This window comes from Coregonus clupeaformis, unplaced genomic scaffold, assembly GCF_020615455.1.
Source record: "Coregonus clupeaformis isolate EN_2021a unplaced genomic scaffold, ASM2061545v1 scaf0056, whole genome shotgun sequence".
Taxonomy (NCBI): Eukaryota; Metazoa; Chordata; class Actinopteri; order Salmoniformes; family Salmonidae; genus Coregonus; species Coregonus clupeaformis.
The window spans coordinates 110,830-133,921 of NW_025533511.1; the positions used below are offsets into that span (position 1 = coordinate 110,830).

Genomic DNA, 23,092 nt, shown 5'->3' on the forward strand with positions numbered 1-23,092 from the left:
GTCATAAAAAAATCATGTTAAACACTATTATTGCACACAGAGTGAGTCCATGCAACTTATTATGTGACTTGTTAAGCAAAATGTTACTCCTGAACTTATTTAGGCTTGCCATAACAAAGGGGTTGAATACTTATTGACTCAAGACATTCCTGCTTTTCATTTTTTATTAATTTGTAAAAATGTCAAAAAACATAATTCCACTTTGACATTATGGGGTATAGTGTGCAGGCCAGTGACCAAAAAAATCTTAATTTTATCAATTTAAAATTCAGGCTGTAACACAACAAAATGTGGAAAAAGTCAAGGCTAGTGAATACTTTCTGAAGGCACTGTATACTACGGGTTACCAACATATTCAAATAATGACTGACATTTTTTTATTAAAAACATTATTTTGATGAATTTATTCATACTATTTCATCCTTCCACGAGATATAGTCCCGACTAGGGCTGTTATGGTGACGATATTATCGCCACCTTGGCGGTCACGAGTCATGAAGGCAGTCAATTTAAACGTGACCGTTTAGTCATGGTAATTAGGCTTCTCCATGGTTTGATGCTGCTGATTGTCATTAGTAGCCTACCAAACTTGCTAACTGCCTGGTACTCAGCACTCTATTGTCCCTCTAATCACTCTGACATCAATGCAAATGTAATGAAAAATCTAATCAAACACTTAATGAGAGCCCATGAGCTCATGTTGTGCAACATTTCTATAGGCTATGCAATTGATTGAGAAAACAGAGTGATGTCCTCTATTAAAAAGAGGAGGATCCCATCAGCTTTCTATAGGCTAGGCCTACTATATTTATTTCTCAACTTTCCTAATATTAAGCACATTGCTTCTCTTTACAACAGGAGTAAAGCATACCTGGTTGGCATGAAAATAAACCACGGAAAAGCGTCCTCTATTCGCTATTTAAGTGCATAGATGAGATGTATTTTTCCCCCCTGCCCCGGTTTCGAGACAGGTGCATGATAATGGTACATTCTAAATCAAAACGAATTTCAAACATATTATTTAGTATATGTAAAAACAAGATTGAATCAATAATAATCTGATGGGTGACAATATTAGCCTATCATTTGTGAATTATATATTATCACCTGTGAATGATGCCCAGCATAAGGCAAGATGTGATGCAGACCTTTTTTTGAGGACTTTTTCGATTCATAGTCCCACACCTAATGTAGCCTAGCCCATAGGTCTATATGTTTTGATAAGGTTTGTATCACAACTAAATTGGCCAAATAACTTCTTAAAATTAAGCATATTAATCCGCTTTACAATGGGTGTAGAGCCAAACTGACATACTGTACATACAGGGTCGTCCGGGTTTGGCCGGGGTTTGGTTGTATTCATTTGGGATCTATCACATCCCACAACTGTCTCAGACTATGTTAGGAATATTTATTTCTCGCACAGAATAGAATAGGTCAAATGTTGTACTATGGGGGATAGTAGATTGACATACTCTAGTGCTTTTGCTGTTCGTTAGGCCAACTCATCTTGTTGGCCGACAAAAAGTAAATGTGGACAGTTCTTCCAATATCTTCAATATGCACCTCGGAATTGGATAAGGACGCGTGCAGTTGCATCCCCGATGTGTCTGTCTTCACTTGTAGCCTGTGAGAAAGACCCAATCACGTGCTGGAGAGCCATGTGAGTGAGAGGTGCTTTGGAGCATGCAGCACGCAGGGAGAAGGGAATTGAAATGGTTATATTCAACCCAAGGGCACAACAGCCACTGGCCGCAAAAGGCATGGATTAGACCCACCCGTTGTATAATTAAGCAAGAAGGCACAAGAAGCAGTGCTGTATCATGAATACAGTCTCAGGTAAATGGCTTTGTTCAGCCCGATGTGATAGCGGAGGGCCAGTCAACCCATTTATCAGTGGTGGAAAAAGTACCCAATTGTCATACTTGAGTAAAATTAAAGATACCTTAATAGAAAATTACTCAAGTAAAAGTGAAAGTCACCCACTAAAATACTGCTGGAGTAAAAGTCTAAACGTATTTGGTTTTAAATATACTTAAGTATCAAAGTAAATGTAATTACTAAAATATAATTAAGTATCAAAAGTAAAAAGTAAAAATCATTTCAAATTCCATATATTAAGCAAACCAGATGGCACCATTTTCTTGTTTTTAAAATTGATGGATAGCCAGGGGCACACTCCAACACACAGACATAATTTACAAATGAAGCATTTGTGTTTAGTGAGTCAGTCATATCAGAGTCAGTAGGGATGACCAGGGATGTTCTCTTGATAAGTGTGTGAATCGGTCCATTTTCCTGTCCTGCTAAGCATTCATAATATAAGGAGTACTTTTGGGTGTCAGGGAAAATGTATGTAGAAAGTACATTATTTTCTTTAAGAATGTAGTGATGTAAAAATGGTCAAAAAAAATAAATAGTAAAGTACAGATAAAAAAAAAAAACGACTTAAGTAGTACCATAAAGTATTTTTACTTACCTACTTTACACCACTGCCATTTACCTATGACTGTATTCATGATACACTGCCTTGCATATGGAACGCCGTTTGGGTCTTTGTGTGTCAAAAAAGATGCACGTCAAATAACACTATTTTAAGCCTCAAATAAGCTTTTAATTTGACATGTCAAATAACACAATTCTATTATAGAATGTTGTGTGTGCTGAATTTGCCCATGCAAGCCACCACTATGATCAGTAGCACTGTCAAAGCTGTACGAAAAAGTCTGCAAACAAGCACACACACCGGCCACAATGTGTTTATAATACAGCGTTGGTAATAAGGCATTATTTGTTCGACCGAGCATTTGAAATAAGATCAGGATCAAACGAGCAGGATCAAATATCTTTGATAGAGATTTTTTTTTTGCAATTTCTGGGGAAGCTAGCTAGCTTTAGATTGGTACCTAGCTAGCACCAATGCAACCAGCCTGAGCGGCAGGTAGCTTAGTGGTTAAGAGCTTTGTGCCAATAACCGAGAGGTTGCTGGTTCTAATCCCAGAGCCGACTAGGTGAAAAATCTGTCGATGTGCCCTTGAGCAAGGCACTTAAACTTAATTGCTCCTGTAAGTCGCTCTGGATAAGAGTGTCTACCAAAAAACTATGACCGTAGAAACTGCAGTCATTTTCAATATTCTTAGCAATGATTTAGGAATCCATGTGAGTAAGTATTAGCTAGGTAGCCACTTGTTGTTCTCCTATTGAAATCGAACTTCAGTTCATGAAAATAACTAGCTACTTAACCCTTTGCCCAAAGCTAACATTATAAGCAGCCAGCTAGCTTCATCTGGTTAGTGAGGCTTGACCGGACCGGGTTATGTGTTGTGAAGCTAGCCACAATAAGGATAAGCCACATTAGTGGCGTTTGCGGTTTGCCTTCAAAATAAAAGTCCCTATTTGAAAGTGACGCAAAAGGTTACAATTGGTGGACTCATGCCATATATAGACTAGATAATGTTCAACAATGTTGGAGTGTTGGAATGTGGAGCAATGAAATGTGGCATCAGTCTACTCTGTGACACCCACAGAACACAAATGTGAAGAGTTTACGCAAATATTAGTGTCGTAGCTCTTATTGCAGGACTTTGACTGTGGGAAAGTCCTCCTCAAAGTTATTAGATTCCAAAACGTCCACGTTGTATTGTTTTTCCTCTGGAATAGTGTTCAATACACATAGTAGGTTGACTGGTACAATACATGTGGCTCAATTCACAGTGATTTCAGAGTCCCGCAATAAGAGCTACGATGCTAATGTTCTGTGGGTGTCACTGGGCAGACTGATACTGTAAGGTTCTTTATTTATTTTCTTAGTCAACCTTGTGTTCTTGAACGTAGCCCTGTTTCTTTGTGTCCTTGAACGTAGCCCTGTCTGTCATTTTTGTTCATTGATTTCACCTGTGTTTGTTACTCACCTGGTCTCATTAGCTCCTTATTTAGTTCAGTTATTTCGGTTTGTACCTTGTGAGGTATTGTTTGTTTTGACTCTACTAAGCCTTTTCCTATCTCATTTGTGAGAACCAGTTATAGCCTTCAGTCCTAGTTTTTGATTCTCCTGCCTACCTGTGTATGACCATTGCCTGCTTGTGACCACGATTCCTGCCTTTTGTGAAGGCATAATAAACACCTGCAGCAATCTCCCGAGTGGCGCAGTGGTCTAAGGCACTGCATCGCAGTGCTAGCTGTGCCACTAGAGATCCTGGTTCGAATCCAGGCTCTGCTGTAGCCGGCCGCAACCGGGGGACCAATGGGGCGGCGCACAATTGGCCCAGCGTCGTCCAGGGTAGGGGAGGGAATGGCCGGCAGGGAGGTAGCTCAGTTGGTAGAGCATGGCGTTTGCAACACCAGGGTTGTGGATTCGATTCCCACGGGGGGCCAGTATGAAAATAAAAAAGAATAATGTATGCACTAACTGTAAGTCGCTCTGGATAAGAGTGTCTGCTAAATAATGTAATGTAAATGTGTATCTACACCTTTTTCTCCCTGAGTATTCATTACAGAATACCTCACAGCAAAAAACGGAATAGATTCAGCGGAGCCACAGCTGCGCCTAACCCAGCAAGAGGAGTGTATGGAGGTAATCTGACATCTTCTCCGCCAGCCTATCCCTATCCCTACTCCTCCGATGCCAGTTATTGTAACCCATAGCTCTCCTTCATTCATATCCATGCCTGGAAAGTATGACGGTTCACCTGGGAAATGTCAGGGATTTCTGATGCAATGCAGCAAATACATTGAGCACAACCCCACTAACTTCGCCACCGACAAGAGCAGGGTGGGTTTTGTTGGGTCTCTATTCACAGGCAAAGCCCTGGATTGGGCCACTGCCATATGGACTGCCAACAGCACAGAACTCGGATCCGAGACCCATTTCCACACCCTCTTCAAAGAGGTATTCGATCACTCTCCTTCCGGTCGTCCTATAGGAGACCTCCTCATAGAACTTCAACAACGATGCAATTCAGATGCTGAGTATGCCCTCGAGTTCCGCACCATGGCTGCAGGGAGTAGATGGAGTGAGGATGCTTTACTTACTGTCTACCGAAGAGGGCTCAACAGGGAACTTCAGGCGGAGCTGGCCTGTAGAGGTGACCTTCAGGATTTAAATCAATACATCTGTATGTCCATCTCCATCGACCACCTCATCGCTGACCTTTGAAGAACTCTGCCACCCAGGAACCTGAAACCTTCTCTTTCCATGATTCCGTCATCCCGTCCGAGTCTTCCAGAGCCCATGCAGTTGAGGCATGCTCCTCTCCCGCGTATCGAACGTCAAAGGCGGAACCAAGAAGGGATCTGCCTATACTGTGGAGGGAAAGCTCATCTACTCAGCCATTGCCCTGTTGGCCCCCACGGAGAGATGATAAAGGTCCCTCTGCTGCAATGCAGGTAGGCGTGTCCTTATTTCTAAATATCTCCCAGAAGCAATTCTCCATCCCAGTATTGATAACCGCGAAGGGGGTTACTAAGTACGTAGAGGGCTTTATAGAGTCGGGAGCAGCAGGTAATTTTATCGATCACCAGCTAGTACAAGAGCTTGTGGACTGCGCTATTGACTTACTCCCTGGAGTGTCCCCACCGACGGGCCGTGTTTACCCCCTATCTATCCCGGAAAATGAGGCAATGGAGAACTACATACAAGGTTTCATTCGTCCTTCTTCTTCCCCGGCTGCATCCAGCTTCTTCTTCGTTGGTAAAAAGGACGGTGGTCTCCGTCCATGTATTGATTACCGTTCCCTGAATGACGTCACGGTCAAGAACCATTTCCCTGTTCCTCTGATCCCAGCGACCCTTGAACAAGTGGGCCGTGCCAACATCTATACAAAACTCGACCTACGAAGTGCATATAACCTTATCCATATACGTGCAGGCGACAAATGGAAGACGGCCTTTATCACCGGACGAAGGTACTACAAATACCTGGTCATGCCCTGCGGCCTTACTAACGCCCCCGCCATCTTCCAATCCTTTATGAACAAGATTTTCCAGGATATGATCAACCGCTTTCTCATCGTCTACATTGATGACATCCTGATTTACTCCCACTCCCTGAAGGAACACATACAGCATGGACAAAAGGTTCTTCAACGGCTCCTTGACCAAAACCTTTATGTGAAGACTGAAAAGAGCACCTTCCATGTAACCTCTAACTTCCTCGGTTTCGTACTGACACCTGGAGGGGTCAGCATGGATGAGAACTAAGTCACCGCCATCAGAAACTGGCCCAAACCCACCACCGTTAAGGAATTCCAATGTTTCATTGGGTTCTCCAACTTCTATCGCCGGTTCATTTGAAACTTCAGTTCTACTGCCGCTCCCCTCACTGCCCTTACCAGCCAAAAGACCCGGACCCTTCAATGGACTGATACCGCCTTGACTGCTTTCAAAAGACGCCAGGACAGCGGAGTCACTGACCACCTTCCGGAGACACTTGAAACCCTACCTCTTTAAGGAATACCTGGAATAGTATAAAGTAATCCTTCTACCCCCCCCACCATTAAAAAAAATAAAAAGTGGTCGTCCCACTGGCTATCATAAATTGAATGCACCAATTTGTGAGTCGCTCTGGATAAGAGTGTCTGCTAAATGATGTAAATGTAACAACTTGAAACGCCTCTTCACCTCAGCTCCTGTCCTTCGCCAACCTGATCCGATCCTTCCTTTCACCCTGGAGGTGGATGCCTCCGAAGTAGGAGTAGGAGCCATACTCTCTCAGTGGGTGGGAACACCTCCAAAATCACATCCTTGTGCCTTCTTCTCCAGGAAGTTGTCCGCCGCTTGAGGAATTACGATGTGGGGAACAGATAAATCCTCACCATCAAGCTGGCCCTCGAGGAGTGGCGCCACTGGTTGGAGGGCGCAAAACATCCCTTTCTCGTCCTAACAGATCATCATAATCTGGAATATATCAGAGGGGCCAAGAGGTTAAACTCCAGACAAGCCCGCTGGGCTCTCTTCTTCACACGCTTCCATTTTCATGTTACTTACATCCCTGGAAAGAAAAATGTAAAAGCTGATGCTCTCTCCTGCCAGTTTGACCTTCTGACCAGTAACTCAGACCCTACACCCATTCTTCCTTCCTCTTGCATTATGGGACCGGTACAGTGGGAGGTTCACTCTGCCATACAGGAAGCCCTAACCTCAGACCCGGCTCCTCCTGAGACACCAGCTGGGAAGAGTTACGTACCAGCAGCTGTTAGACCCCAACTGATGCAATGGTGTCACACGTCCTTGGGGTCAGGACATCCGGGCATTACACAAACCACCAAACCTCTAGCCCGTAAATTCTGGTGGTCCTCACTGGCATCCGATGTCAGGGATTACATACTCTCCTGTCCAGTCTGTGCCCAAACCAAAAGCCCTCGTCATCTCCCTTCCGGTAAGCTTCAACCTTTGCCAATAGTAGACAGTTTTTCAAAAATGTGTTGTCTGGTTCCTCTTCCTCATTTACCTAACGCCATGGAATTGGCTGAGTGTATGTTCCAGCAGGTGTACCGTCTGTATGGGATTCCGGAGGACATCGTCTCTGACCGCGGGCCCCAGTTTGTCTCCCGGGTGTGGCGAGCCTTCTGTGACCGACTGGGGGTCGCCCTCAGCCTCTCCTTCCGGGGGGGGTTCTGTATTTATTTTCTTAGTCCAACTTGTGTTCTTGAATATAGTTCTGTATTTATTTATTTTTGTCCATCTTGTGTTCTTGAATATAGCCCTGTTTCTTTGTGTTCTTGAACGTAGCCCTGTTTCTTTGTGTTCTTGAACGTAGCCCTGTTTCTTTGTGTTCTTGAACGTAGCCCTGTCTTTCATATTTGTTCATTGATTTCACCTGTGTTTGTTACTCACCTGGTCTCATTTGCTCCTTATTTAGTTCAGTTCGCTCTGCCCGTGAATCTACACCTTTTTCTCCCTGAGTATTCATAACAGATACCCCATGTCATTGATCCACAATCCATAGGTAAGGCTGTACTGTGAAATAAGTGTGCCACCAATGTAATTCTAAAGTCTAATTTTTGTCAAAATAACAAATTATTGTCTTTTGTAGAATTTATTTAACAACATTCCAACCTTGTTTAGCATGATCTATTCCATTATGGCATAATTCCACTACTTGTATTAATTTACATCACCTTCAATGAGAGACCTTTATTTTGAAGGCGAACATCAAATTCCACTATTGTGGCTAATCTTTATTGTGGCTAGCTTCACATAGGTGTGTCCGACCATCATTAATCAAATAAGAACTGTCTTATAAATTAGGGGTATTTTAGATGATGACACCTAGCTAGATAGTTAGCTAGCTAACTATAGCTACTGAAACAAAACTTTACCAGCATCATAGTATATGTATCGGTGAATCGCTGTGACATATGAAATAGGAGTGATAGTGTAGTCAATGTATAATAACTACGGGAAAAAAATAATGAACGTGTTAAATTATTATGTGACAGACCACTTCAGATTCCTCAACCCATCAGTAATTCAAATAATAACTATCAGTTATTCCAGTGTTAACCGCTATATATTTAATGTTTTTGCCACAAATGCAATAGGTTGAATGGGAATATTAGGGTCTCTCTTGACAATAACACCAACAAAAGTGGCCATACTTCAGAGACTGATTAGATCACAGATAATGGAAGAGAACACCCCTTTACTAACATACTCAGCATGTTAAAGCTCAAATAATTACAGAAATATTTTTAGTTAATTCATACTTTTTCTGGTCTGACAGTAATTTCAGTATAGTTCTACAATAGGCTTTTAAGAATAATTTGACCTCTGTTACGTTCCCCAGCTAGAAAACCTAATAATGCCGCTCAAACGGAAGAGGGAACTAACAAAGAGTCACTGAACACAACCAAAACGAAACGGGTGGGGTTTTAAGGGGGGCTTCTGAAAGACACTCATGGGGGTGTCCACTGAAAGTTCACTAGCAACAACTGGAAGACACCCACAATGAGCACCCACTAAATTTGCCCAATAAGAAGCAAAAAATAGAAAACCCCACAAACTTAAAGACAGGAAGCAAACCAAAAAGTTGAGCAAAACAAAAACTGGGAAGATCAGACAAAGGTTTGTTTTTCTAGAAATCAAATAGGGCGAGCCAACTAAAGGTGTTGACCCTCCACATCTCTCAAGACAGCTGGAGCACTGGGCCAGACACTCTTAAATAGCACCTGGACCAGCACAGGTGAAACACCTTCCCACTAACGAGATGGCAAACAGCACAGGTGTAACACATTCTGACTAACGAGGTGACACCAATTGGTGCGCCCTATGTGCTAAAATGCTTCAGGTGCTAAAGTCCAACCTCAAAACATAAATGGAAGTCTGTAACACCTCATAGCTGCTGAGTTAAGATGTAAAACATTTTTATGCTGTCAGTTGATATACGACATCAAAACACCAGTTAAATCAGTATTGTGTGCTATACTACTTATAAGGTTTGTACATGATTTAATCTGCCCCATTGCGTTCCGAATGAATGCACTGTAAATGCATAAATAATGGTCTAGTTAATCTCTGGGTGGACTGATTTAACGATATGGTGTCATGTGACGCCTCTGGAAAAACTATCGCTGCTGAACTTGATGGAATCAACATGGCCTGCGTCATCTGAATTTCTAAATGTACAATTTATGTGAGATGGAGTAGTTTTTCCTACAACCAAACACCACATGATATGTATACAGGTCACAAAATATACAGCCAGCTCGACTTTGACTCCACTTGTGACAGGGTTCCCTTTGTGTCACGATAAGTCTCAGGAGGAGTAGGCCTGAACAGTGACCATTCACTCAAGCAAAGGTCAGCGTCTGTGACAGGCAGCAGCGGTGTTGTAACTGTATGCGTACAGGGGGAGTGCAGTGCATTAATTCTTAGCCTCTGGTTATAGCCTACTCCCCTGCCTATTGGGCGCTCTTCGTTGACCGTAACAGAACACCGTCTGTTTCCCCCACCGTTTTATCTCGTTTTAGGGGATGCAATATATTCTGGGCCAAGAAACGTTGTAATCTACACATCCCATTGTACCTTACCCAATGGAATAGTTCTCAACTGTGCACAAAACACTCCATCACACCACTGTAATCGATAGTTATTAACGGATGTTGATGATTGGTAGGCTATGACAATTACAACTATAATGTATAATTAATATTATAAACTGGGTCGTTTGGGTTATTTCAGACAATATAGCAGGGGTATGATGCAAATTACTTGTTTACTGTTATAATTATGTTGGTAACTAGTTTATAATAGCAATGAGGCACCTCGGGGGTTTGTAGTATATGGCCAATATACCATGGCTAAGGGCCGTATCCAGGCACTCTGCTTCACGTTGTGCTTAAGAACAGCCCTCAGAAATGTTATATTGGCTATATACCACACCCCCTCAGGTCTTATTGCTTAATTATATAATGACAGCAAGAACAACAATAATAATAATTATTATTGTTATTATTATTATTATTATTTGGGAGTCTTTTAGTCAATGTAAAAAGGACAATTGTACGGGGGATTAGAATGTTCTTTAGTTGTCTTGAATATCATTTTGTGCTACTTCCTTGTCAACAGAAGTCCTGTCTATGTGACTTTATAGTCCAAAAAATATAGGAACAACAAGTGAAACTAAACTGAACGGTTGTAATTACATTTGTGTGCCTTGTGCTATTCAGCTAGCTGATTCCGATGACTGAGTAGGCTGTCAACATGCATAAACATGAGTGAGTTTAGTATCAAAACACTGGATCAATTTTATAGGTATAGGTAGGCCTAGCTTCAGGTCATGTAACATCCTCCAATGCATCTGTATCACAGAATAAAATGAAAGGCTGCACCTTTAAATAACTTTAGTCAAGATTTCAGTGTTGATGGTAAAAATGTTCTAAATGAGTTTACAGGTAATAGATTTCCTTTGATCCGTTGATAGCTGCATATTATGGAATGTGGCTATATTGACAGTCTACTATCGATTAGATCAGGTCCAGCAGCTGATAAGGTATACGTTATTGATTTTCTGTCAAGGGTACGGTCATATTGAACGCAAATAATATTACCTTTCAGCCACAATAATGTTTAGTCTACTGCTGAAACGAGCCTTATACAGGCCTAGAAATAAATATGTCTAACACCTATCCTTTATTCACTTGTAATTAAAAGCTAGCTATGGGTATTATGTCAACATGTCCGCAAAGGTTTTCATTGAACATGTTGCTTGGTTAGGAGACTTGCCCAATCGCATAACAATAGCCTACATTCGTTGAATTGTATAATTTAAAAATATATATCTAAATGGCTTTTAGAAAACAATAGCTTTGAATATAAAAATATGGTCCTTAGTTTGTTATTCATAGTTTGCTAAAATCGAAATGTTATCAGGAAAACCTTATCAGATTAAATCACAAAGAATTTAAACCCATGACAACAATCACAGCCCAAAATCTTGACAAGCAACACAATAAATAAATAATATTATTAGGCGAATGATATTGTCTAGAATTACATTTCAATTGAATACAATCTTGCATTTAAATACCTATCTGACATATACTATATATATAGTAATATTTGACAAATTAATTATAGAACAATGCAAATGTAAGTCAGTCCTACATGTGCGTAATCTGACGCATGGGTATGAACAGAAGATTTATGCCTACAGACTAATCAAATATTCCAATGAGTTCCAGTATAAAGGTCAAGCGAAACCCATAGTTAAAGTGTAAGGGCCCACACAATGAATTACATGCTGTATGGTCTAACAGCAGGCTGCTCCAGTGCCTGGGTGAGAGAGGTCTCCATTTGCTTAAAAAGGCATTCGCTTCTGGATCTGGTGATGCCCGTGACCCATTTCAAAAAAATATTTGTGTGTCAAATAGATGGATTTTTTAATGGAAATAGAATGGTCTCACTTTGTATATACCCCATACTGTTATACAATATTGGCAAAGGGGTGCATTGAGAAAACCCGTACATAAATATTACATTGTGTAAAGCATGCGTTGGTGTCGGTGAAAGATATGTGCGGAAGTTGTACGTGCACATCTCAAGTTAAGATTCAGCCTTGAAATGAAAATTAATTATATGCTTAGAACACATGGTTATTAGGTTTCTCATTGATTTAGGACTTATTAATCGGCTTATTTGGGGAAGGCTCAAGTGACCTATTCTGCTTTCTGTCTACTGGACACTTGTTTACATGTCGAAAACATTGCGCAAGTCCATGGGTATATTGTTCTAAGAATTAATTGTCTATACTTGTACAATTACAAGTACTGGAAGGCTGTTATCTGCACCGGAGCCTAAAGTCAGCAACAATTGTTACAGTCAATATAATACCACTGAGCAAATTGGATATTACCACTGAAATTACACCTGCCACGTATTTAGCCACTTTGTAAAATTCGAGAGAGAGAGAGAGACTGTGGAATGCAGTGCAAAAATGCACTATTGTTTAGTTAGTTTCCATTACTTTTTGTTGTTGCAGTTGTTGAGTCATTTTCCCATAAACCGTCTTTCCAGCATTAAACCAACATATTGCATTGCATTTATAACCAAAGGTTCTTGTTAATGCCGACAGAGTTTTGTAACATCTTATGCCCAAAAGTTTAACAACCTTCCCGCTCCTCTTTAGGCACACATGCTGCACTCATACAAGCTAGTTAAAATTCGGATTTTAGCTGTTGGAGAAAGAGAGAGAAAGTCAAAAGCAGAACCGTGCACTTCCCAGGAAATAAAATATATGTTTTGTGAGAACCAAAGTATTTGGTTTGAGTATCCATTAAAATGTTTGCTAATTATAAAGAGAGAGGACTGAATACTTATACAATACGTCAATGACTTTTTGGTCCATGAGCCAACAAGGTGTGATGTTTACCACTCAAGAAAAACATTTGGTTATACCCACAATTTTACGAATGCTGTGCAAAGTAGGCCAATATAAATGCATACCTTGAGTAGCATCTTGCTTATATCTGAATTCACATAGTCCAAGGCCACAGTGCAAAATCAGTTTTTTTTTATTGTAAAGATCATATTCAAAACATGGAATTGGGTCGACGCATCTCAAACTTAGAATTGCGCCAGCTATCCAATTTGAATAGAGAGATGCAACTATGTAAGGCCCGGTGTAGCTCAGCTGGTAGAGCATGGCATTTGCAACGCCAGGGTTGTGGGTTCTTTTCCCACGGGGGGCCAGTATGAAAAATGTATTCACTAACTGTAAGTCGCTCTGGATAAGAGCGTCTGCTAAATGACAAAAATAAATAAATAATGAAGACCGACAATTCCTCAAAAAGGGAATATGTCAATGTTGTTTTTAGAAATATTCTACAAGACTTTGAAAGTAGAAGAGATTGGTTGACGGGAGGTGGTGGCTAAAAGCTATTCAAACAAAGTGCCATCTTTCAACATGTTTCTAGTTTTGTGTTTGTCTCCGTGAACAACGCACTTTTGTTCTCATCTGCTTGAGGAAAGATTAAGTGTCATCACTTGAACATCAAGCTCCGTTATAGTCTACGTCATTTCGGTCAGCTTTTCTTGATAATACCCAATGCACTCTTCAGTCCTGTTTTTAAAATAATGCCACATAGACTGACCGCCGTAGTCAGGTTCATGCTTTCATTCTATTCCATAGACATATGACATACTGTAAAATAGTCTACTGTAAAAAAAAACAAAAAAACTCTACACTGCACCAAAAGCCATGGTATATGGGGCAGAACCGTGAGAGGAGTTGTTTCTCGTTTTTTCTCTTCGGGACTCACGACCGAACAAATATAATAACAATAAATTGTAGGCCCTAGAACACACAGCAGTCCATGTATGCAGTTAACGGGCACAATGAACAATGTCCAATTTGTATAACAAGTATGTTGCAAAAGTGTTGCACTTGTTTTGCAGTTATGATAGATTTCAGTAGAGATTTCATCATCATTAGCCTATATTGGAAGGGGGCGGGCGGAGGGAGGGTCACGCAATCTCAGCACAGCCATATTAGGCCTAGGCCAAACCTAAAAAGCACATTTCTCGGTAAAAGTGTAATACGCATGGCCACTGGGGTTCTGGACCTATAAAGCCTTATAGAGCTGATGTGAAAAGATCTGATGTGATTGGTCAAAAGAGCAATTAGCATGAAAAATATCAAAATTGGGCTGCCTGTATAGACGCAGCATAAGCGCCATACACCTTCATCATACATCTTCAAACTCGAACATAACAAGACAAGAAAAACTGACTAAACTTATATAGACAAATAAGCTTTTACGTTTTCAAAGACTTTGTAGGCTACTGACATTTTGTCTGGTCACATTACATTTCAAGAAATGATATAGACCCAAGTCTTAGCCTATTGCAAGAAAAATAGAGAACAACCAGGTGTCATATTGCGCTGCCTTTGCATCCGGTTTACAGGCTATAGGCATAGCCTGCTTGATAGACTAATCATAACTCAGAGGCATAACACATATCTATTTTCAGGCTAGGCATTCTGTCCCCTTTTCCGAAATAATTAATCGACGCAAATCACGGGCTCCTCCTATACTTGACGCACCTCTTGACATTAAGGTCAACAATAGTTTTAAATGTGAGTTCTAAAGCATTTAGCAACACGTCACAAGTGGTGTTTTCCATCATATTAAATATTTCTTAATGGATACTATGATATGCAAAAACAAATTCCATAAAAATGAATTGCCATGTTTCAAATAAAAAATCTGAAATATTATAAATTAAACAACTTCTCATTTTCTTCGTTTTAATTGTAAAGGTTTATATAAAACTATAGTGGGATCGATTTGTTTATGTTTTTTATATTAATCGCAGAGTTGACATGCAGTCGCTTTCCAAATGATTTAAAAATAACAAATAATAAAAGATGATAATCTGTAATCGTTCACATAAGGCTCTCGTGATAGTAAAACACTTCGCGATGATAACCCAAAACAAAATCAAACTGAATATGGCTCTCTTGGAAAACCTATGTGTAAACAAAAGGTCATGGGGTACCTTACTTGGAGTTTATGCATCTGTTGATACAGTTAGGGAAACAAGTATTTGATCCCCTGCTGATTTTGTACGTTTGCCCACTGACAAAGAAATGATCAGTCTATAATTTTAATGGTAGGTTTATTTGAACAGTGAGAGACAGAATAACAACAAAAAAATCCAGAAAAACGCATGTCAAAAATGTTTTAAATTCATTTGCTTTTTAATGAGGGAAATAAGTATTTGACCCCCTCTCAATCAGAAATATTTCTGGCTCCCAGGTGTCTTTTATACAGGTAACGAGCTGAGATTAGGAGCACATGTACCGTCAAATCTAGGGTGAGAACCTCCTTCCCTCAGCCGGGGCATTGAAAATGGGTCGTGGATGGGTATTCCAGCATGACAATGACCCAAAACACACGGCCAAGGCAACAAAGGAGTGGCTCACGAAAAAGCACATTAAGGTCCCGGAGTGGCCTAGCCAGTCTCCAGACCTAAATCCCATAGAAAATCTGTGGAGGGAGCTGAAGTTTCGAGTTGCCAAACGTCAGCCTCGAAACCTTAATGACTTGGAGAAGATCTGCTAAGAGGAGTGGGACAAAATCCCTCCTGAGATGTGTGCAATCCTGGTGGCCAACTACAAGAAACGTCTGACCTCCGTGATTACCAACAAGGGTTTTGCCACAAAGTACTAAGTCATGTTTTGCAGAGGCGTCAAATACTTATTTCCCTCATTAAAATGCAAATAAATTGATAACATTTTTGACATGCGCTTTTCTGGAGTTTTTTGTTGTTATTCTGTCTCTCACTGTTCAAATAAACCTACCATTAAAATTATAGACTGATCATTTCTTTGTCAGTGGGCAAACGTACAAAATCAGCAGGGGATCAAATACTTTTTTCCCTCACTGTATGTATCCCCTAAAATAATAACATAATTGTAACAAGAATTAATACATTTTATTGTTATTGTTTTCAACAGTATAACATGTTATTACATTCCGGTAAAATACCTTTCAGCTCAGCCTGTTCAGCTAAACGCCTACCATCTCACCTCTCATCGCGTGCGCCACATTTTCCTGACTCTGTTCTTTCCATTTGCCTCAAGTGCCTGAATCTTTTCTCAAACATCCACGTGCTCTCAGAAAGTCCCTTTCCCAACAGGGTCCCGTGTTTAAGAGCCGAGGTCGACCAGGTTGGACGACATAGGGTTCAAAGAGTGATGATGGTGCACAGAGTCATGGCTGGGCACGAGGATGGCGCTAGGCCCAGGTGGAGGCGCGAGGCCGTGCATCTGCAGCCCTGAGTTTGAAGCGAGGAGCATAGCCGCGCTCGACGAAGTGTGATCCGGAGTACCTGAAAGCGTTTTGTCGTCGTCTGAGCTCCCCAAAAGTGTTTTATTTCCATTCATGGAAGAAGTCAATGTGTTGTGGCTGTTGGTGTTGGAGTTTTCGTTGTTTTCCCTGTAAAAAGGAAATAGAATAATATGGTAAATTAGAATGTAGCCTACATTAGCCCATATTGTCAGGTAGCCTTTACAAAAATGCATTCGCCTGCAAACGACACATACGCCTATAGGCTCATCATAATTATCCTGAGCTGTTAGATTAAGAATTTAGTAGGAGTACAGATTTTAATATACACGTTTCAGGCCTATGGATGAAAAGGAACTGGTAAATGAGCAGTGTAGGTTATGTCGTTGCTGTCATTGGCCTATGTTGTATTTTTTATAAGAAGTTATAGAAGGCTATGCAGCTGTTAAAACAACAATGTGTGAAATTCATGTGTCAAAGCCTTTCTGAAACAAGGATCAGTGTTCGATTTTCTTGCGTCATCTAGTCTCATCGTGCAGATTTTGTTTGGCCGCATAATACAAACTGGCTACTAAATGCAGTCATCACAAGAGCGTTAAGAGCGAGCGCAAACACACACACACACACACACACACACACACACACACACACACACACACACACACACACACACACACACTAGGTAATTTATATTATATTTATAACTTAACTGTTATTATATTATTGCTATAATTAGACTATTATTAGAAATCTGAATTGCATTTAGCCGTTTCTAAACACATTTGATCAAACACCACTTACCCTATAGCCATAATGAGGACGAATAGACATTTGTCACTACCGTAGTCCAGCATGTCAACGTTAGGAAAAAAATGTTGAGCCATTTGAATGATATCTAAACTGGTCTAGACAGTTAGTTTGGGCTTATATGGGTATGAAGGCATAATGTCAAACCTCAATTGTATACACACAAGCTGGCAGGCGTAAATGACATGCATAATTATTGCTAAACCTGTATTAGGCATACATTCACGGTCGCAACGCAATGACTCATGGTTTTAAAGTGGGAAGGCCTGATTTACGCAGTGGTTTCAGCTTGAATAAGTCACCAGCGGGTGAAAGAAGACACCCTCTGAGTGAACACATGACTAAAGACATTAAATGTCCTCTTTACTGTAGGCCTATAATTTCGAAACTTTGAAATGTACAAACAGCTCAGTAAGCAATAGCAAAATATCTACCACCCTCTAGCAGAATATCAACATCCTGGCATTCAAGGAACTTTGTTTTGTGTGCAAAACAGCTAACCCAGGCCTACATGTACACGTTCAAGTCCTCTATATCTTTAAGGATAATTCCTTACGTTTTCTTTTAAATTTAACTAGTGTTCATATTTATAGGCATGCGTCATTTAACCCTATGGATAGGTTAAATGGTAAAATAATAATAGCATGATATTAGTTTGCTTGTGTTTATCAAAGTTATAATTATTATCAATGATAGCTTAACATAAAATATTATTTAATTTAGAATAACCTGATTTGAAATGAGAGGATAAAATGTAGGAGTCAGTATTTCCTAACAAATAATACAAGGTAAAGTCAGCGTCCAGACTTTTACGCACACATAAACATTGAAAATATAAGCAATAAGACAACGAGTAAACATTTACTTACTCGTACCTTTCCTTAGCTTCTGCAGCGCGGTCTCTTTGCCGTCTGTTTTTGAACCAGTTACTGACTTGTGTGGTTGTCAACCCGGTGCCCTCGGCGAGCTCCCTCTTCTCTCGCGGGGAAGGGTAGGGGTTATGCGTGTACCATTCTCTGAGCACGCTCCGGCTCTTCTCTTTGAAACAGTAACTTGTCTCCTCGCCATCCCAGATAGACCGAGGCAGGGGGAACTTTCTGCGGACACGGTACTTTCCCACAGCCCCGAGAGGGCGGCCTCGGAGCTTCTCCGCCTCGATGTAATGTGCTTTGAGCCACAGCTGCTGCAGCTTCGGGTGGTTGTGAGGGGAAAATTGGTGGCTCTCAAGTATCTTATAAAGCTCTCTGAAATTTCCTCTGTGAAAGGCGACCACAGCTTTGGCTTTGAGAACACTTTCATTTTTGTGGAGGTGCTCACACGCGGGTAAAGACCACAAAAAGCGCCCGAGCCGTTCGATGTTTCCACCTTGTTGGAGGACCTCGCAGACGCACGCAACTTGCTCTTGCGTAAAGCCAAAAGTTGGAAGCATAGACATGGTTGCAAGTTAATAAACAGGTATGTTTTGCTCTACTTCCACGTCCTCTTTTATGGCTAAGACATTAATGCAAGTAGCCTACACTGTACGTCCACGAACGACCATGAAGGTCTCCAAAAGTAGGCTGTATCAAAATATAAAATCCAATCGAAATGTAAAAACTAAAGTCCCATTCATGAATGGCCATACAAAATGCACAGCATTCCCATCAAGTACACCGATAGAAAGTGTTTACTCCTTCCACAGTCGGTCTCTACCTTTTCTATTTCGTTTCAACATAACCTACTCCTGAAGACCAGGCTCGCTCGCTTGTAATTAATAATATTATTCTAAGCTGGCAAGAAAAGCGATTATGTGAACTGTGATTGGTTGGATATCTGACCCGGGGATGGCGAGGATAAAACAATAGTTTTAGTCAAATTATTTGTCATGGTTACGCTGTCATTCAAAGTAACCCGATATGCTTTGAGGTGGCTCCCTGGCCCCACTGACTGATTGTCCCTTTCTATCCAAGCTCGCCTACCAATAGAAATATTGCCCAGATTTTTCCTGTACATTTATTTTTCTCCCGAGTTTGACAGACATTCGAGGCAGCCAAAGAGCGAGAAGCTGTGGAGCAGTGATCCCTGTTTTCTGGGGAGGATGGCGCCAAAGCGCGTAGCAAGTGCGCGCACAGGACCCCAATGTTCATGTCCATAACCAGGAACCATGCACAATCCACAAGTGTATACACAGTCACCACTATTCCTGCTTATTAATGATGTGCCATCTAATGCTTACATTGTAATAAGGAATTTTATGTAGGCCTACACAATGCACCTGGCACATCATGGGATAGAAATTATATTTCAACTATAGGCTAGGCGTGAATAAACATTGCTGGGGGAACAATACAAATTGTTACCCGAAATATGTGGTATTATTTGACATGTTTTGACACAGTGACAAAAGTCTATAGAAACAGTATATCCTCAAGTTGAATAACTTGGGCAAACTGGTGCCGCTGTGGACGTGTTCCAGGAATGGGAGACAGTTGAATTAAATTGATTTCTGCTAAAGATTGGGCATAGAAAAGTGCCCAGATTTGAAGACAGTTCCCTCACCTTCCAATCGTAGTTTAACCCCTGCTAGATCATGTTCGCATTGACAACCTCTGGTGTAATTAACCATGCATTATTTAATGCACATGAGGGTATGACAAAATAACAAGGCAGGCAGGCATCTTGTGGGCACACCACCAGGAACTGTACAATGTGGAATACTGTAGCATTAGGGAAAACTCACAAGGTGCCTGAATAATAAAACAAACGGTTGAGAGAGGTGTATTCTGCAAAGACTGGTCTGGGAGAGAGAGGAGGGGACAGCTCGCGCTCTCTAAGGCTTTCTGAGGGGAACGAAAGCTCGTGCTTGATAATGAAGACATCATGAGTTTGGAGATGATAGGATTTAAGAAATATATGTTAATACTTTTTAAATATAGATCTACTCATGATGTCTTCTAAAAAAAACTCCCGATAAAAATAATTGTTCTGAGTGAGGCTGCCTATTGTGGATATGTCATTATCCATTAACCGGTGGAGTGGATAATTGATCAGCTGATAGATTTCTATTGCATCACAGGGGGACCTCTTCATTAAGTCAATTTACACTCACCAGTAAAGTATTACACTAGGCCAGGTCTCTTTCCGTCCACAGATCTTAAACGCGTCTCAGTTATCTGCTTTCTGTAAATTAGAGCACAAAAAACCTGTTTCAGCTTTGATCCGAAGAGCTTTCTGATTTTGCTGTTAACTTAATAACACCTCAGACCACAAGAAAGCTCAGCAAAATTATATGTTGTGTGAAATTATTGAATCGCTAACGCTTGTAGTATAATAGGAAAGGGTTGTAAATGTGGCAAGAGATGAAAAAGAGTTATGCTCTGTGTTGTTGTGCCTTCAATGAAAATGGACCTCGGTTGCCTTGCTTCTTCCAGGCGAACTCGAGCTGCTCCAAGCTGTGGTGCAGTGCCAGTGATCACAGCGTAGCCTATTGCTCCGCAAGGGTGCAGCCAGCCCGAGCCTCTCCACAAGTCTCGAGGTAAAGTGTAGACTGCTCGTCTTGTCAACACGCAAGATTCGTTACATTGAATATAGAAATAGTGCCATTATTGTCAACGATGAATATAGGGTCATTTTCATCGGTTATCTTATTTTAAGATTTCAAGATGTATTGCCTTAAGCACGCATGGCAAATTTAAAATACAAAAGTGTGAGGTTATACTGGCTCAAAAAGCCCAACAACAATATATATGGTAATATTTAGGATCAACAACAATATGTATGGTAATATTTAGGCTATAGGCCTACGTCTCTATTTCTCTTTAATATTGTAGTTTTACTCTAGCTTCATTCAGACCAAGTAAACCAAGACACTCAATAGCAAGAAAACCAGTCTTTAGTGAAAGGACAGTGGGATGTCTCATATGCACTTGTAGGTTAAATTGCATGCATACTGTAGTCATAAATGAAATCATGCATTTTAACATGCGTCTCGGTATTTTATATCATATGTTGGCAAATTTCGCCGAATGAAAACACACGCTAACTAGTTTCCTTTTTATCACCGAGATTAATAATCTTGTAAGAAGACCCTTATCCGTTTCCATGTTATGTTTTCACTCACAGAAGGAACGGTGTTTAATACATTGACTTTTTTCGACATATTTCGCCTGAAGCGCAGTTTGCAGTTTGCAGAGTGGTATTGCAGTTTGCAGAGTGGTATTTAGGCATTAGCTTGACTGATGCTAATCATCAGGGGACAAGGCTGCTGAAATGAATATTCAGATAGGTATACAAATTCCCAATTTAACGATATTAGATGGAGCATTAGTTATATACACCTCTGAGTAGTTTCCTCGTCTTCATCCACTTACAAATGTATTATAACATAGGGAAATGTGATAATAATACTAATACTAATAGTACTACTAACAATAATAATAATAATAATAATAATAATAATAATAATAATAATAATAATATTAATACTAATACTAATACTAATACTAATACTAATACTAATACTACTTATAATAATAATAATAATAATAATAATAATAATAATAATAATAATAATAATAATAATAATAATAATAATAATAATAATAATAGGCTACATCTATTACAATTATTTGTGGCACTCAATATAAATACAAGGCCACACGATGAAATTATGTTTAATAAATGTTCAATAACAAAATAACCAGTGCATAATAGGCTATAATTTCCAATTGCCTATAATTTAAATCAATGACACGAAATAGTGCTTCAAAACGAATCTAAAGGAGAGGTTGAAGAAAACGTTTTCATGGTGCAAAAGCAACGAGCACACATGTTTAAAATGAGCACCCAAACATTGTTTGACAGACCAGCCACTACGGGCATAAAGCTCCCAGATCGTTTATGATAACTTTTGTGATGAGCGTGACAATGGTCGTCTGTCCCACTATGTTCTACACCCTGTCTGATAAATGCTTATGAATAGGCTATTTGGCTGTTGAGAAAATGTATGAACCTGTCTATAGGCCACATAGACTTTAGGCCTATACAGGTCTAGGCCCATTGCTCTAGCATAAAATAATATTTAATGAAATTCACTTGAAATTCTGTTCTGAGATAGGCCTTTGTGTAGGCCTATGTAAAAAAAAAATGTTTAAGCTATTAGGCCTATGCTACTAAAAATTGTAATTTCACAAAACCCAATCAAAAACCCAAATCAATACTCCATTCTGTTTGCTAGGACCTTTGGGGATCATGAACAGAAAACGCTAAGAGCCAACTGGGCGTACACATAAATCTGGCCTACAATTACAGAATAGGCCTATATTGTTCCAACTCCTTGTCAATAGCAATGCAATGCCCTACACAGGTGTAGTGCTCCTTGCGGTTAAAGGTGCGCCTATTCGTTTATTCCTTGCAGGCGAAAAGTGCCCGCTGGGCCACTGCGCAGTCACAAGTGCTGATCAAAGCTTCTACTGCAGGCGGGAGGAACCTGGCAGTGACAGGCCGAATCAAGGTACCCGTCTCGCCTTGACAGTGTTTATAAACCTCTTGTTTCCACGGATCATTTTGATCAGAGCTTTGCTGGGCCCGCATGGCTGGCATGAGCGGTGATTATTACAATGCTGATGAATGGGGATCGCGTTTCATCTAATAGTCGCCCCCTATTTTGACAACCTCCCACCGCTAACCCGAAAGCTCTCTGTTAGACCTCCACTAATTGGACTGATTATTGCAATATGTTTTTGGGGAGCGCAGGGTTTCGGAGACAGGACCGAAGTGGGTTGATGAGTTACATTCGTTCAGACATGTCATGTTGGGCAGACAGAGAGAACGAATTCAACCCAGGCGATTGGTGTCTCTGATGTTTAAGGATATACGAATGAGGGCCTATGCAATAATGAAATGTTCATATCTACCTTGTTACCCAATAAGCCTACACAGGAAGCAGTATTGGAAGGACTGAGGAGATCTTGTCTTAATTTACAGACAAAACAGGCGTTGGTCAAATAGGTTCACAC

At 40.5% G+C, this 23,092-nt stretch overlaps 1 protein-coding gene across 2 annotated transcripts; it reads right to left on the reverse strand.

The window, feature by feature from the left end:
• Positions 1-15,834: 15,834 nt before the first annotated feature.
• LOC121556239 (homeobox protein SIX2-like) lies at positions 15,835-18,852 on the reverse strand. 2 transcript variants are annotated; one of them, XM_041870137.2, is made up of 2 exons: positions 17,972-18,852; positions 15,835-16,439 (listed from the first exon to the last, which is right to left on the reverse strand). In XM_041870137.2, exons 1-2 carry the CDS (start codon positions 18,529-18,531, stop codon positions 16,151-16,153), a joined length of 849 nt encoding a protein of 282 aa, XP_041726071.1. In that variant the 5' UTR covers positions 18,532-18,852; the 3' UTR covers positions 15,835-16,150. The 2 variants fall into 2 exon arrangements, with proteins under 2 accessions (XP_041726071.1, XP_041726070.1); XM_041870136.2 differs by having other exon boundaries at positions 17,966-18,852.
• Positions 18,853-23,092: the final 4,240 nt, after the last annotated feature.

Coding starts and splice junctions, on each gene's coding strand:
- LOC121556239 (XM_041870136.2), bottom strand. CDS start 18,531: ATGTCTATGCTTCCAACTTTTGGCTTTACGCAAGAGCAAGTTGCGTGC. Junction 16,440..17,965: donor GAAGCTAAGGAAAGGTACGA/GTAAGTAAATGT, acceptor TCCTTTTTACAG/GGAAAACAACGAAAACTCCA.